The 14,857-nt window shown below is 43.0% G+C and overlaps 1 protein-coding gene across 1 annotated transcript in view; it reads left to right on the top strand.

Moving 5' to 3' along the window:
- ralgapa2 (Ral GTPase activating protein catalytic subunit alpha 2) overlaps positions 1–14,857 on the top strand; it is an 80,789-nt gene that overhangs the window by 60,763 nt on the left and 5,169 nt on the right. The window contains exon 40 of the mRNA XM_058614732.1: positions 11,847–11,968. Within this exon, the coding sequence (XP_058470715.1) occupies positions 11,847–11,968 (122 nt within the window). The remainder of the gene's footprint in view (positions 1–11,846; positions 11,969–14,857) is intronic.

Genomic DNA, 14,857 nt, shown 5'->3' with positions numbered 1-14,857 from the left:
GCCAGGGGGCTTTGGAATGGGGCTTTGTGCAGGCAGACATAGCCGGGGCCGCTCTAGCTACACCCACTTGTTTTGTATCTTGTTTTTGTATTCCCCCCCCCCCCCCCCCCCCCCCCCCCCCCACACACACACACACACACTATCACCCGTCTGCTTGGATGTATAGCACTTCCCGCTCCTCCATCTGTTTCTGTCCACCCATAAAAAGGTCCATTATAATCTGCAGGATGCACAGTTGACGTGCCGCAAGCTCCGCTTGAGCCAATCAGGGCAGGGCACCCAACTTGGGCCACAAATCCAAGAGGCTCTATTGCCCCCCCCCTCCCTCCCAAGTTCATTTTGATTATCTGAGCTCTCTGTCTGAGATCTTCAGTTGAACAAGTTTTTATAGCAACATTGCCTCCATCTTCCCTTTTCTGTATAAAAGCCTCCAGATTGAATAGAGCTCAATGCATACCCACTGGATGATGGCAGGCTCCTGATTAACCCTGGAGTGACTCGCTAATGTCATTGAAGGAGGGCCACCTGGCTGTGAGACTGTACAGTCAGCTGCCACTGAAGGGCCAGAATAGGAGACGACCAGGTGTTGGGCTCCGGCCCCCCTAATTGTTGCCATGTAATAGCCTGCTTGACTGCACAATATAGCCTAGGGGCAAGGATTAGGAAAAAGCTGTTGCCAACACAGCAGTCCATTTTCTTTTTTGCCCAAGGTTTTTGTGTGTGTGTGTGTGTGTTTCTCTGTGTGCATGAATATGTGTGTATAAATACATATTGTACGTCAGCCTTTGTCATTCTCCTCTCGACAGTCCAAGAGCAGCCCAACACAGTAACACAGTACGTAACACTGTAAGTTGGCTTTGAAATTTTGAAGAATTCTCTTCATCCGTCAGAAATAAAGTTAGTAGCTGAATAGAAATGCCTCTCAGTACTTGGGTAAAATATTGACTTTTTCTGACATATATCGATTATGATTTGAGCTGCAGTATGATCTTGAGTCACTGTTTAGTTCAGTAGAAAGATTTCAAAACAAGATTAGGAGCATTAACACAAGATACCATGAAAGTATTATCATTACACAATAATGCAAAGATGAGAACTCTTAATCATCTCTAACAGTTATGCATTGCATTTTTAATAATTGTAGCTGGACAATTAAATTAGTGATTAGCTGATTGCATAGTTTCATACTTCATATATGCCCCAGTATGCGTGAAACTGTTGCAGACATGAGTGCATGACTACATTTATGTTACACAGACTCTGACTGTGTGTAGTTGACCTCAGAGTTGCTCACATGGAAAATGTGAATTGGCCATAGACAGGATGTAAGACTGGACTCAGAGCTGACTCAAACTTCACAAAAACATTTTTAAAGATCACATCATTGACTCTATTAACAACATATTCAGTCGTCATTATTAACTTACTTTTGTCAGGAGGATATGAGCAAATTGGCGCAGCAGTCCAGTGTCTGCATATGTAATTTTAATATCTCTTTGTAATGACAATGGCATTGATTGAAATATGCTCAAAATGCAAATATGAGGGCAAATGAGAAACGGCTCTGGTCTCCAGCAACTAACCTTCTCCACTCAGTGCATTCAACCACAGCTGTGATCATATGTAACCTAGCACTAATCATTATCATTCCCGTGAAATGCCTGGCGTTTTGCATAAGGCCAGGCAGCCTAATTGGCCCGATGAACCTTTCACAGAGGGGGCAATGGAGGAACAAGAGACGGCATGTCCTGGTGGGGGGAAGCAGACAGTGATGCTTGGCTTTAACACATCACAGTTATTCTGTTGCACATGCCACAAGCATCATTAAAATTGCAAAAGCCTCTGTTCATTTGTGTTTTAATATTTCATCAGTGCTTGTCTGAATAGCGTTATCGTAGGGTTAAGATCAGAGCCATTTGGCATGACCCGCAGTTGGCACACTCGTCCTGCAATGAATGTGTCAGACTAGTTTTCTAGGTGTATAAAATGCATCAGGGGTTCCCTCCCCTCAGGCTGAGAACCAGTACTAGGCTTTGTGCTTTTTTTGGAAATGTCAAACCGTTTATTACATATCAGACAGGAATTTATATTCATTTAAAAGTGCCAAAACAAGCCATGTTTCAATCACACGTATATTACCACCCTATGACAACATTGTCTCTTGAAAACAGGCTCAGGCCTTGTTTTATTGATAAGTTAATTATTGGGTTATGTATACTGAATAAGGTTGAATTATGCTTTTACTGGGCTTTATACAGTGTATCTTAACATGACAGTAATATCAGATTACTGTCAGCTCTGTATCATCACCCTCTCCACCACCGGTCAGCCAGAAAATGTGCCAACTGCTGTCTAGTATTTGTTAAAAACGTTGGGGACTCCTGAAGTAGGAGACGGTAGTGTACTTTTTTGCCACTATGTATGGGCAGAGTTAGGTGAAATAAGTCTGTAGCCTGATGATGATCATCACGCTATTATTTTCCTCATTAATGTTGGAAGAAAGCAAAGATGAAATGCCTTGTTGATGGATTTCAATCAAAGTCTCTCTTGCCCCTTCCCTGTTTCATCTTTGACTTTTTATTAAAAGTTCAAATTGAGATCAGATAGATGCTGTCGTTCTCTTGCCTCAGTTCTGAACTATTCAAAAACCAGGGACTGAAGGGAAAAATATTGCGAATATTCACCTCGGAGAACTCATAAGGTGCCCACCTTTGTCCTAACCTAATAATGTTTCCAGAAGGCCAAGGCATTCATGTCACTCTGGTCATCATCACAGACAAAGGAGACCTTCACAGAGAACTCTCACCCTGCCCACTCGAAGCCCTGTATCTGTTAATCTTCATCCCTATCAGCCTTTTGTAGCTCATCTTATTATGACTTTCTGTTAATGCACGGTGGAGGCCTGTGTGACTGTCTGGCTATAATGGGCCTGTGTTTGATTAATCATGTCAATCCATTGTGTTTCACATCTAAGGCGGTTGCGTTAGGACTCATCAATGCAGACCCAGGGTCCTTTGAAAATGAGATTGGATACAGACTCACCTCATCTGAATACATGGGCCCAGCTTTGAGAGCAGTCTCGTCGTGATAAACGAACCGCGCTGCAACAAATTATGATGTCACCAGGTATCCTGCGACTGTCCTGTTACTGTGGCGTGTGAGGATGACTTGTTGCTTCATCATTTATATTTTGTGAACTCCTAACAATCAGTGTGTTCAAATATAGTTTAGGGGTCACCACCTGACTTTGGTGAAGGTGGTGGTCTGAAGATTTGTTATGAAGCAGAAATCGATTTTTAGTGTCCCTCAGAGGAATGGTGGGCTGCCAGAGACTTAAGAAAATGGGCGACTACTTCCTCCAGTCAGCTCATAAATAACCTGGTCATGCCAGCCAGCCTACATCAGATTTTGTCTATTGCTGTAGCAAACCTGTGTGAAATCACTGATGGGCAGTGATGATGTCACAGGTTAGGAGTGATGTCACGGCAATAACTTCCCACTCTGCTGTCTGAATGCCAGATGGACGATAGCGAGGTGTGGAGGTTGGAGCTTAAAAAGCTCTTTCTGTGGGAAACTCTCCCCTCAGGAGGTGTCATTAACCCGGGATTACTGTTTGACACAACTCCTTTGGGGGCTCCCAAGTTCCAGTTTCCTGGACCTAATTAGGCTAGTTGTAAAAACTCTCTGAAAGCTGCTCGTCCTCTAGAGCATCTGATGTTGTGTGTGTCTATGCTTACCGAGAAAATGGGCACGCAAACACCTCTACTCTTCATAATGCATCTGTGACACATTCAGACATCTTCTGTCCTGCATCTGTCTACAGGAAAAAAGCTGTTTAATGAGACACCAATGTTTGAGTAGCTGCCGTATGAAATGAGAGTGGCACAAACACACACACGCACACACTATACAGTCACCTTACTGACTGTTTTCTGTCATACAGACTCTCACTTTATCCGTCTAAATCTGTTGTTCCCTCTCACTCTAGCATTATTACTGCTGCTGGCTTTATTGCCACATTCACCCGGTCCCTATCTCTCTTTCCCCCCATGTCTCTCCATCTAAATGTCTCTGTCTTCTGTACCGTTTTCCCATAATCACCTCACACCTCTGAGGGCCTCTGCTGAGACGAGCTTCACACCTCAGCCCTCGCTGTGACAACAGGTACTGCTGGCACTCACCGCCTGGCCTCTCTCCAATCAACACCTGTACGGCTTTGCCCATCTTTCTTCCCTTCATCTTTTCCACTTATCCCTCCCTCTCTTTCTTTCTCCCCGATCTATCCCTTGTTTTTGTGTCGCCACTAATCCATTTCCGTGTGTACGTTTCCCTGCCTCACTGTCATTTTTATACCTTTTATCTCTTCTTCCAGAAAAGTATATTTCATCCATATGCAGTCTAATGCCTCTCCCCATGTCAGTGCCTCCTGGAGATGGCACTGTGATTCCCTGATGATTTGAACATGCACATGTTACACCAGTCTGCACTCATTACCTCCTGTGGTACCCAGAGTAATGACTGGTAACAACAGCCTCTGTACATGTCATTTAAAGGTGTGTCTAGTCTGGCTTTGCCTCTAATTCTTTTTCAATTATGACACATTTTCCTCTTAGGTCCCCAAACCTTGTAGGAGACTGAACAGCGTTAGGGTGCATGCGGTATCAGGAGGTGAGGTACTATGCCTCTAAACAAAATAACCACCACATCTGCCTGTTTTTTTGTTTTTTTTACCATGGTTGCACTGGTACTCGAGCACAACCAAAGCACTCCCCAATCTCTACCTCTTAACAGGCCAATTATGTGACTGCTGGGAGTCAATGGTGCTGTGAGCTACTCCGAAGGTTCTGTCTCTTCACAAGGTCAAGCTGACGGGCCCAGGTTAATGGGCAGATGTGGGTCTAAGAGAGGAAAAGGTCAAGCACCTAGAGGTTCCCTCCACCTCATCTTCAAACTGTCCCTCTTCACTATAAGAGCCCCCTTTACCACCAGTACTCATACAGAGGAGTGAAGGAGTTGTTTCTTGACCTGCACAGTAAAACATTTTTTTTTATTATTATTTTAAAGGTTTTTAGGTTTTTCTTTCAGATTCTCTCTCCATGGGTTGTCACAGCGGATGTTCCGCATATTTGATTTGGCAGGGATTTTTGCGCCAGATGCCCTTCCTGATGCCACCCTCCCAGTGTGTATGGGTATCTAGAAATGGTATTTGTTCTTCTGCTTACCTTCTTCCTTTTTCTCCGGCCAGTTCCAAAATTCACCATTGGCTATTTTAGTTCATTCTTGCGTCACTGGTACACTCTTTCGTCACTCTCTCGTCTAATCAGCGTAAGGTTCATTGCCCCAGACTCCTCACCCTTTTTTTGTCGCCTTTCACCATGTAAAAGCACAGTGTGTGCAGCACCTCGTTAAACAGCTGTAACTCGGTGTCTGATTTCATTACCAGACCGTCACCCCGCACTGCTCCACTCTCTCCCTCCCTTCCTCCCTCCTTCCTCTCCCAAAATGGCCAAATATTTGTTTTTTATTTACATGAGCTGAAAAAAAATCATTATTAGATTTTAGTTTGTATTCCAGCAAGGTTTGCAGTTATTCAAAAGTATAAAGCATCATTTTCTCAATACTTTAATACTTCTTTGATTCTGGTGCCTGCAATATCAATGTGGTTTATTACATTTAAAACCTGTGTTGCCTTCCACGCCACCTCTCTTTTATCCGTTTCTACTATGACACCTCCCTAATTAAGCTAAGAGGGTTGTCAGCTTTTAGCAGCGGGGCGTCTTGGACATGAAATCAGTGGGCAGTCATCCTCTCTGCACCCATCATCCAGCTTCTGTGACTTAGGAGTAGATAGACATGGAGCTCAGATAGTGAAATGTCAGTGGGGAGCATCTAAGACCCCTTCTAATGCTGCTTTCTCTAATCTGGACCTTAGCCCCAACCCTGTGTTATCAACAGATTAACTGCCTGCGTTCCTCTCGGTCTGTCCGATTCATTGTGTTCATCTGTGCAGTCGCGTCAAACTGAGAGTTCAGACTATGAACGCAAACCATACTTATGCAGCCTTTTGTGGTTTTCTACAAATAGAGTGCAAAAAATGTGGATCTTGAGTTTTCCCTTTCAGCACAAATCACTGAATTAGTCTTTGGAGAACTGCAGGTCAGCTGTCATACAGAGCGATGTCTCCTGACCAATAACACAGTGACACTAACACGTGGGCCACATGGTAGACTCAATAGACAAGATGGTTCATTGGGATGGATTGACTGCTGTGATGTATTAGTTCTCATATAAATTGATCTATGGCTTAACAAAACATGTACAACAGAGTACACACACTCGACACAGTACAAATCTTAATTGCCATATCAGTCCAATGATGCAGTTGTCCCTGTTTTGTTTGTTTTTCATGCTCTTCTGGCTCCGGCTTAAGGAAGTAAATGTATGACCACAGGCACTTTGATATAAATGGATAAACATCTTTGATAGTGCTCTCAGGCTTCTCCATTAATTGACACTTGGTGGTGATTATGCATTAAGACATGTTGCGTACAGCACATGTAAATGTGGATGTTAATAATGCAGGTTTAAAGCGGCAGTGCGTAACCTGTTGTTGATGTTTGTCATTATTGTTATTCGTCTGCTTCTGTTTGGTGTTCCTGAATAGAAATGATGTCATTTATATGCTGCGTCCAATTTTGTGCGTGTAGTTTCGCTCCACTAGCACAATTCCGCTGTTGTCTCTGTCTGTCTTGACATCCTGTGTGCAGTGCAGGAATTTTGCTGGACAACATACAGTGAGAAACACAGAGGGCTTGCGTAGCATTGTGTGAACTCATTTGACAATTTGTTTGCATTTAAATGTTACACACTACAGTTTTAAATATCATTTAAATGTCATGTTGATTTTGGAGAAATGGTTAAGACACTGTAGATGTTAGCTGTTTACATTCTGAGTAACAGAGCCTCCTTTAAATGTCCCTGCAGGCTGTTGGGTGTGTGTCATGGGCCAATGGTGGCGTGAGGTCTTTGTCAGCAGGGGGACTGAGGAACACAAAGCCTAAGGCTGGATGGTCAGGATGCTTCTCTCCAGAGAGACACCAGTTCAGAGGTCACCACAGGCTCCTTTTGACCTGGAGGGTGTATGCTGAGCCCATGTGCCTTCTTATGCACGAGCACCAATGTGTGAGCATGTGTCTGCTTTCAGTGGGGTGGAGTTGTGCGCGGCACAAAATGGATCCCAGTGGACATGCATTTTCAAGACAGGTCCCTGTGGACGGACAGGGAGAAAAGGGGGCAAGGGATGATGATGAGGATTGGTGGTGGTTGTCCGTTGGGGTCCAGCAGCGACAGAGCAGCCTGCTAATGAAGAGCCATCTGAGGCCTCCATTCACCTTGAACATGGGCCACTGCAGCTGCCCTGACCTTGGCTTTGATCCACAAAGATGCTTGACCCCCACCATTCCCCCAGAGTCACTTCCCCCCACCCCCTGCCATCTGGACGGCACGCATGCATATGTATACATACGTGCACAGATCCACAGATGCATATGCATGTACATGTATGTTGGATACATGCACATTATACGCTTTCACAGGTGTTATGATGGCAGAGTGTTTTTAGCGGTTTGTGTCGCCCTTAAATGGCAAAATGTGTGTAATTTACCTTTTTGCTAATTTACCAGTGAATGTGTTTGGAGTACTCACCTTTTTTCTATTGATATTATATAATTCTCTTCTCCATAACCTTGCACTCCAATATATTTACAATCTCCTCCACACCTACTGTCCTACTCACACTCTCCATTCTTCCTCCTCCATCCTCCTCAGTACACCCCCTACCCTACTCTCATCCATGGGCTCCAGAGCCTTCAGCTGAGAAGCTCCTTTTCTATGGAACTCACTGCCACCACTCATCCACAACACCTTTAAACCCCTCCTCAAACCCATTTAGACTCGCTCATTCTCTCTCATCATCATCTGTCACTAACTACCTCTCAATTCTTGAAATGTAATATTTTTACATTACACTTTTCTCTGTAAGTTTTTAATTTTTTAGAGTTAGTTTTTAGAAAAGCACTTATTTCCTTTAGGTGTCGTTTGCTCGTGTTGCTGTGTTTGTCACCACTAGTGTTAAAAGAAGGCGAGAGCATATAGGACTCAGAAGTAGTGTCATCCACTAAAACACATTATCCTGAAAGATCCAATTCATGCTTTCCTTTTCATAACTTCTCTCCTCGCCTGCCCTCAAAATGCTCTAACCACAACCGTCGCCACATATCAGATGCCTAACTAAAAGTAGTTTCACATTACCTCAGATCTGGATGAGTTTTTTTATCCCAACTGTCCCAGTGGTTGACATTACATCGGTTACTCGCTCTTCTTCCTAATAGGAATGCAGCCGCGTGGAACGTCGGGGTTCCGTGGAAATTCCCAAAGTGCTGCAACACACTCCACTTGTCCTGTTTGTCCACCCACTTCTGCTGTAAATGACAGTTATGTCACGGGTGACTTGAGTTGCAGTCCTTCTGTGGAAATGTAGACCCGTCTGCATTTTCCCTTTTCATGTTTCCGCCTCATGCCTTTATGTGAGAGCAAAATGGAGAGGAGCCTCATTGTGATAAAGTAATAGAGTTCATAAAAATGGCTTTGAAAATATGAGCCATTTTTTAAGTGTTTTCGTATTCCGTGATTCACCTTTTCAGAGAAGTTTGTGACAAACAAAGCCCTGGCTTATCAGAGGTAGTTTTTTTCTTCCACTTCCAAAAAGTAGGTCATTGTCAGAAGGGTTTAGTGTCCATAACATGGACATAGTCTTTTTGCGTCACTGTTCTGGACGTGTCCCTTGATTAAGTTACTTCATGGAGGCAGCAGCAGCATCTGTGCATATGCAGGGGAACAAGCTGTGCCCATGGCTTAGCAATTAGAGAGGAGCAGAAAGATGCGGGGAGTGCAAGAGAGAGAAGGCGACATTACGCTTCTCTGTGCATCAGGGTCTGATGTCTGTGCAGCAATTTTTTTTTACCCACAGATAATGTTGTACATTTACTTAAATGAGCTGATTATGTCTCTCGCGTTCACTCGTCTCCAAAAGGCCTACTTTGAGTCTCCCTTTTCCACTGCGTTTATTTTCCCTCATCTCTTCATAGTTCCACACGATATCTATTTATTTATTGTACTCTTTTGAAGTTTTTTCTCTCCCCCACTATAATCCATTTGTCTTGGGTAGAGGGCAGCGGAAGGAAGTGGTGTTGGAGAGGCGTGTGTCAGAGTCTGAGAGAGCCTCTGCTCCAGCTGGAGTCAATATTTGCTTTAAGAATCTCAATAACAGGCCTGCAGTCATCTGCATCTCTGATAATGGACAGCCATATGGCTCTGTTGACCCACGCTGTGCTGAGGGTCTCTCTCTCTCTCTCTCTTTCGCTCTCTTTCTCTCTCCCTCTCTCTCTCTCTGCTCCTCCTTGTCTTTCATTTATCGGCTTCCCTTTAACTTCTCTTATTCCTTCTCCTATATTGCACTTATCATCTTTCTGGGCACATTTTGTTCTTTTTTTTTTTTTACGAACACCCGCTCACTCTGTCCATAAAACCCTGGTTATGACCCACCACACAGAGCTGTGACCCAAGTTACCATGGCAGCAGAGTCTGGGATGCTCGCTCTTTGTCCAACAGTGTTTCCAGCAAGTGACAGAAAACAGGGATTTAACAGTCTGTGCACATGTTTGACAATGTGTCTCTCACTCTGACTGGAAGACTGATACAGAGCCAATGGGGAAGTGCTCTCATGTGCTTAAAGTTATCTCTTAAATGGAGACGTAGGCCTTGTAAAAATGGTCAATTAGGTACGTTACATTAGATGACAGCTGTTTTGGTCCGTTTAGTTTCTTAGTTTCTTTACTGTCGCTCCATTCCTCTTTCCCTCTGTGAGTCGGGAAATGTGAGCTTTTATTTTAATGGATTTCCTGTGGTTCTGTCCTCATAAGTCTTAAAGTGTTTCTCCACATCTCAATTTGCAGCCAAATTTCAAAATAGAATAACATCACTAAGCAGAGCAGACTAACCTAACTTTTTTTTAACAAGTGTTTCTTTTTGACAAAACATGTTAAATTGTATTTGTCTCCTTTTCATGTTTAATTAACATTTATGTTTTTGCTGTTAAATAGACACTATGCTGACCTGGGTATTCACACTCATCTTTTGTCTTATTCTACCCTCTGTCCATCTCTGTGTCTTACTGTGAGCAGCTTGGCCATCATACCCTCTGCTGTGTCCCGGCTCAGGTGCCCGTCACCCTCACTTTGCCACGGTTCCCCTCAAAGCCATTGGTCATGGCTGCGTTGGCCCTCACTGTGGCGGCATGTGCCCACAGCAGGCCCTCTTCCCAATCCCTGTCTCGTCGTATCTATCTAACCCAGACCAGAGCCTCTCAGTCCAGTCCAGCCTATCTCAGCTGAGCCTGGTTCAGCCCTGGCGTCACCAACGGCCCAGTGCCACTCTACCCTGGCAGTCATAATGAGACGACAGGGAGGGGGCTAGAGTGTGTTTGTCAAGCAGTTTGTGAGGTGTCATCAATCAGGGAAGCATGTCTACACCAGACAGCTGTGAGAATAATCAGACTCATTGTCAAACATGCGCACGCTCTGTTAAATCAGTCTGCTTTACTGTGATTATGCCATCACAGAGACCTTTTTGCTCTAATAGTTCCCCACACCACATTTTATCCAGCACTTGCCTCCATTCCACAACAGACTTTGCACAATATAGCTATGATAATGATATGATAATGGCCATCAGAATGTTTTCCACCCACACCCGGCAGCCATTTTGCTATTTTTATTTATTTTATTTGAGCTTTCCCATTTCAAATCCAACTATCAATCCTGCATGCTGGCTGCCCAGGCTCCAGTCACTGCTTGTCACTCTGAATTTCAAATGGCTCCAATTTTCCCCCTGATGGCACGGAGAAGTGGCAGGCGGCACATCGGGGAGGGTGGTCCTAGACATGCTGCCTGCAGCAGGGGTTCTATTAGAGAGAAGAGAGCGACGAAAGAGGGGGAGAGGAGAGGTTCGGAGCATCACGCCAGTAGTGATGTATTCTTTTCTGTTTTTTTGTGATTATTTTGGAGACTGCTGTCTCATTTGGGGCAGTATGGCATGGTTGATTGTTCCATCTCTGCTTCTGGCTGGGATGCAGATGGTGGAGCAGCCCTGATCACTAACACGCCTCCTGCTCTCCCGCCTCACACTCACAGTCCAGAGTACACCTGCAGTGCAGCACTGAAAAAATTCAATTTTGCTGCCATCGCTATGATTTGTTCTTAACTGATCATCTGTGCAATAGAGAAATGCATGTTTTACACAGTGCAGGCATTTGATTCAGTCATCTCAAGACAACTGGTGTTAAAATGGTTTTAATAAAAATATTAACACATTTTTTTTCTCACATAATTGAAAAAGTCGGTAAGATTTGATAATTTGTCACTTGCCTTTTGCAGAATCACGACATAGATGAGAATAGTGGAACCAATAGAACAGTCATATGTTTGAGTATAAGTGTTTAGCACAAACTACAAAGCTGCAACCCTCAAATACTCTCCAGTTCTCTTCTATGATCATATTCTCCAGCCTCTACTTCTAAAAAGTCATGTTTGATTAGAATTATGTTAGAATTAATATTTACTGTCTCTAGATGCAACAGTTAACCAACCCTGTGGAATTGAATTATTGTCTTTGTCTTGTTTTTGTTGTTATTTAATTTAACTTTGAATTGTCACTAAACCTTGTTGCATTGCTTTTTATTTAATGCCAAACGTCTCATTATGTTCTGTCCCTTAACGAGAGCTGACCAGCTATGAGGAGCGGGCACTCTACTTGGAGGCCATTGTTCAGAACCACCGGGAAGTCATGACGTTTGAAGACTTTGCGTCGCAGGTGTTCTCCCCCTCTCCTGGCTACCAAATGAGTGGGACAGGTGAGAAATGAAACAAACATCTCTGTCCACCTTTTATATTCTTTCCACTCCATCTCATTCTTTCTCCAACTCCAATGCCATTTTCATCCCCTTCACAACACACCTGTTTGTTCTCTCCCCCCCTCCCCTCCCCCCACTCTGCTCCCACACCCACATTCGCTGATGAATATCAAACATCGGGCCATGGCTCTTCGCGTTGTCTGGGGGACTTCAAACACTCCGCTTCCTCCACTTCCTCGAGCCCCACTCACTCTACTTTGTTCATCTCTTCTGGTTTCAAACTGCATCTTTTTTGTGCTGTTACTTTCCTATGAATATAAGCAGCCTCCTCAAATGGCAGTTGCAGAGTGTGTGTGTGTGTCTGTGTGTGTGTTTGTGTAAGGGACCTCATTCACCAACACTTAAGCGATGTGCCTGACAAACAGCAGCTCGCAGATGTCAGCACAGCGCTCTTATCAGTCCGTGATGAATAGAATGGAAAATGTGTCTTATCTTGTTCTTCCTACTTGTACCAGCGCCGATCGATCTGCGACAGCACTGAAATCAATACACGATTGCACTTTTCCACTCTATTGGATCCCGACACACATTACATTTTGAAAAGGAAAGCACTCCCTAATACCACACCATAATATCTGGTCTTTTCAGAGCTGTTTTGTAGACATTTTGAAGTTAATATAAAGTTGGTGGGGGAATGGTATTCAAACAGGCAAGATGTGCTCAGCCAAAGTGTCACACGTCCGCAGACTGACCTCCTGTCACCTCTCCTCATCCTCAGCACCAAACCAGAGAGAGGAACTAAGGGCAAAAGTACAATAACACCTCACATTACATTCTTATTTTTGTAGGAATCACAAAGTAATAGCGTGTGATAGTAAGGGAGGATGACATTCATCTTTATAATATAATAAATACATTTTCGTGTGAAGGTATTCCACTCATTCCCATAAGTTATTACCTGGATATTAGTTTGGAAATAACATAGTATTCCTATAGAATGATCCCCTTATTCAGTGATGTTGCTAAGTTTGCAATGTATGTGGTCCTTGGACCCAAGTTTGGCCTGTGAGATGAGTCCCAAAGTGCAGAGTTTAACTCGTGTCGGATCTTATATGGTTATTTAAGTGTAGGAAATGCATCTGAAAGACATAAACGTGATTTCAAATCTGACAACTTTAATATTTGCAAAATAAAATATGCAAACATAGAACATCATACATTATAAGGTAAATAGCACCAAAATAAATACATTCAAATAAAGATAACAAATGTGCCGCACTCAGAGGAGAACATTTTAACAGAAATTGCACAAAAGTAAATAAGATAAACCATATGTTGTGCATTATGAGCTAAATAAAGAGCCTGTGTGGTATTAGAGTTCAAAAATCACAACCAGAAACCAATCATTTAAGGATATTTAAGGTATTTTTTCACATTCAGCTTTCGTGAAACCTGCTGATTTTCAGGAAGTAGCTGTGCTTAAAACAGCACTCACGTCAATCAGTCTCACTGTGGCATAGCACAGCACAATGATTAAGATTTCCACATGGAGTTTATACATGTAGTATCTGTTGCAGCACGTCTGCGCGTCTTTATGAATTCTTTGCGTCAGAGACGCAGGACACAGGGCTAACAACATCATCGCTGCTTATTACCACACTAACTCCATCGTTATTACAAATTGCAATAGACGGCAAACTTCCATGACATTACCTCTACATTGCGATTATTATTATGCTATTACTATTTGTTTACCGTACTGTAATGTAAAGTTTTAGCACAAATACAGAGGAGAGTAGAAAACATTTGACCATCATGTCAGTGAGTTTTTAAACCCTGCGTCCGTGTGTGGCTGCACATGGAGAAGAGAAGACGGAGAGGTTTTAAAATAACATCTCGCAGCATGGGACACGACGCTGTGTCTAATGTGAGAGGCCGTAACATAATGAAGTCTGTGAGGCTGTTGTGTGTGTCACCCTCACTGCTGCGGAAACTCGTCCTGAATGGTAATTTGTATTTCTCCGGAATCTGCCCATGTAAATAGATTAATGGATTAATATGATGCTCTGTGTATGTGCGTGCCTGTCCATTCATATTTTATCCCAAGGCTCTCTCGGGCTCACAGGACACTGTAATGCAGTCACTTTTGTACATTAACCATCATCAAGAGTGTTGTTAATTTCTAAAATCATATTTGCTAAGCTGTTTTAAAAAAGAGGGGCACGTTTTGAGCCTAAAACTTCAGTCCAACTTCAGCATATTAAGTGTGCTATTGGTTTTCTATGGCATTTGTGTGTTAAGAGACAGTCAATACATGTGAGAATTGTTTTAGAAAGAAAGTTTGGAGAAGACATCCCATTATAATGTATGATTATTAAACTGTATCAAAATAAGAGGGAACAAAACACAAAAGCTCCATCTTACAGATTGTGGGTTTTAATTTGAGTGGCACACTTTGGCAAAGATGATGTAAATTGGCAGCCACAAATGTTTGTGCTAATTGTTGTGCACATATGGCAGCTGGTGTTAGAATGTTTCACTTTTCATATGCTCAGGCTTTACAAATACACAATAGGCACTTAGGTTAAGGTTTTTTTTATTGAATTAAATGGATTTAATTGGGAAAATCAAGACTTTAAATTACCAGGTGTTCATGAGATAAGGTGCAACTAATTATCTTTTTTTTTGTTTTATTAGCTGCCAATCTTTTATTTATTATATGTGTATTAATCTTTTATTGGAAGACCGATAAATGAGTCATTGATAAGTCATCATGTCACCACTCCTCCGTGTCCCTCCAAGCATACAGCCTCAGTGTGGCAGTGATGGCTGGATGACGCTGCTCCTCATGCTCGCACTTCTCAGATATGCTTCTGCCCCCTTATGCTT

The sequence above is a fragment of the Solea solea genome, chromosome 18 (genome assembly GCF_958295425.1).
Source record: "Solea solea chromosome 18, fSolSol10.1, whole genome shotgun sequence".
In the NCBI taxonomy this organism is placed as follows: domain Eukaryota; kingdom Metazoa; phylum Chordata; class Actinopteri; order Pleuronectiformes; family Soleidae; genus Solea; species Solea solea.
The sequence above is the reverse complement of the archived record's forward strand: the minus strand, read 5'-3'. Positions and strand labels throughout refer to the sequence as shown.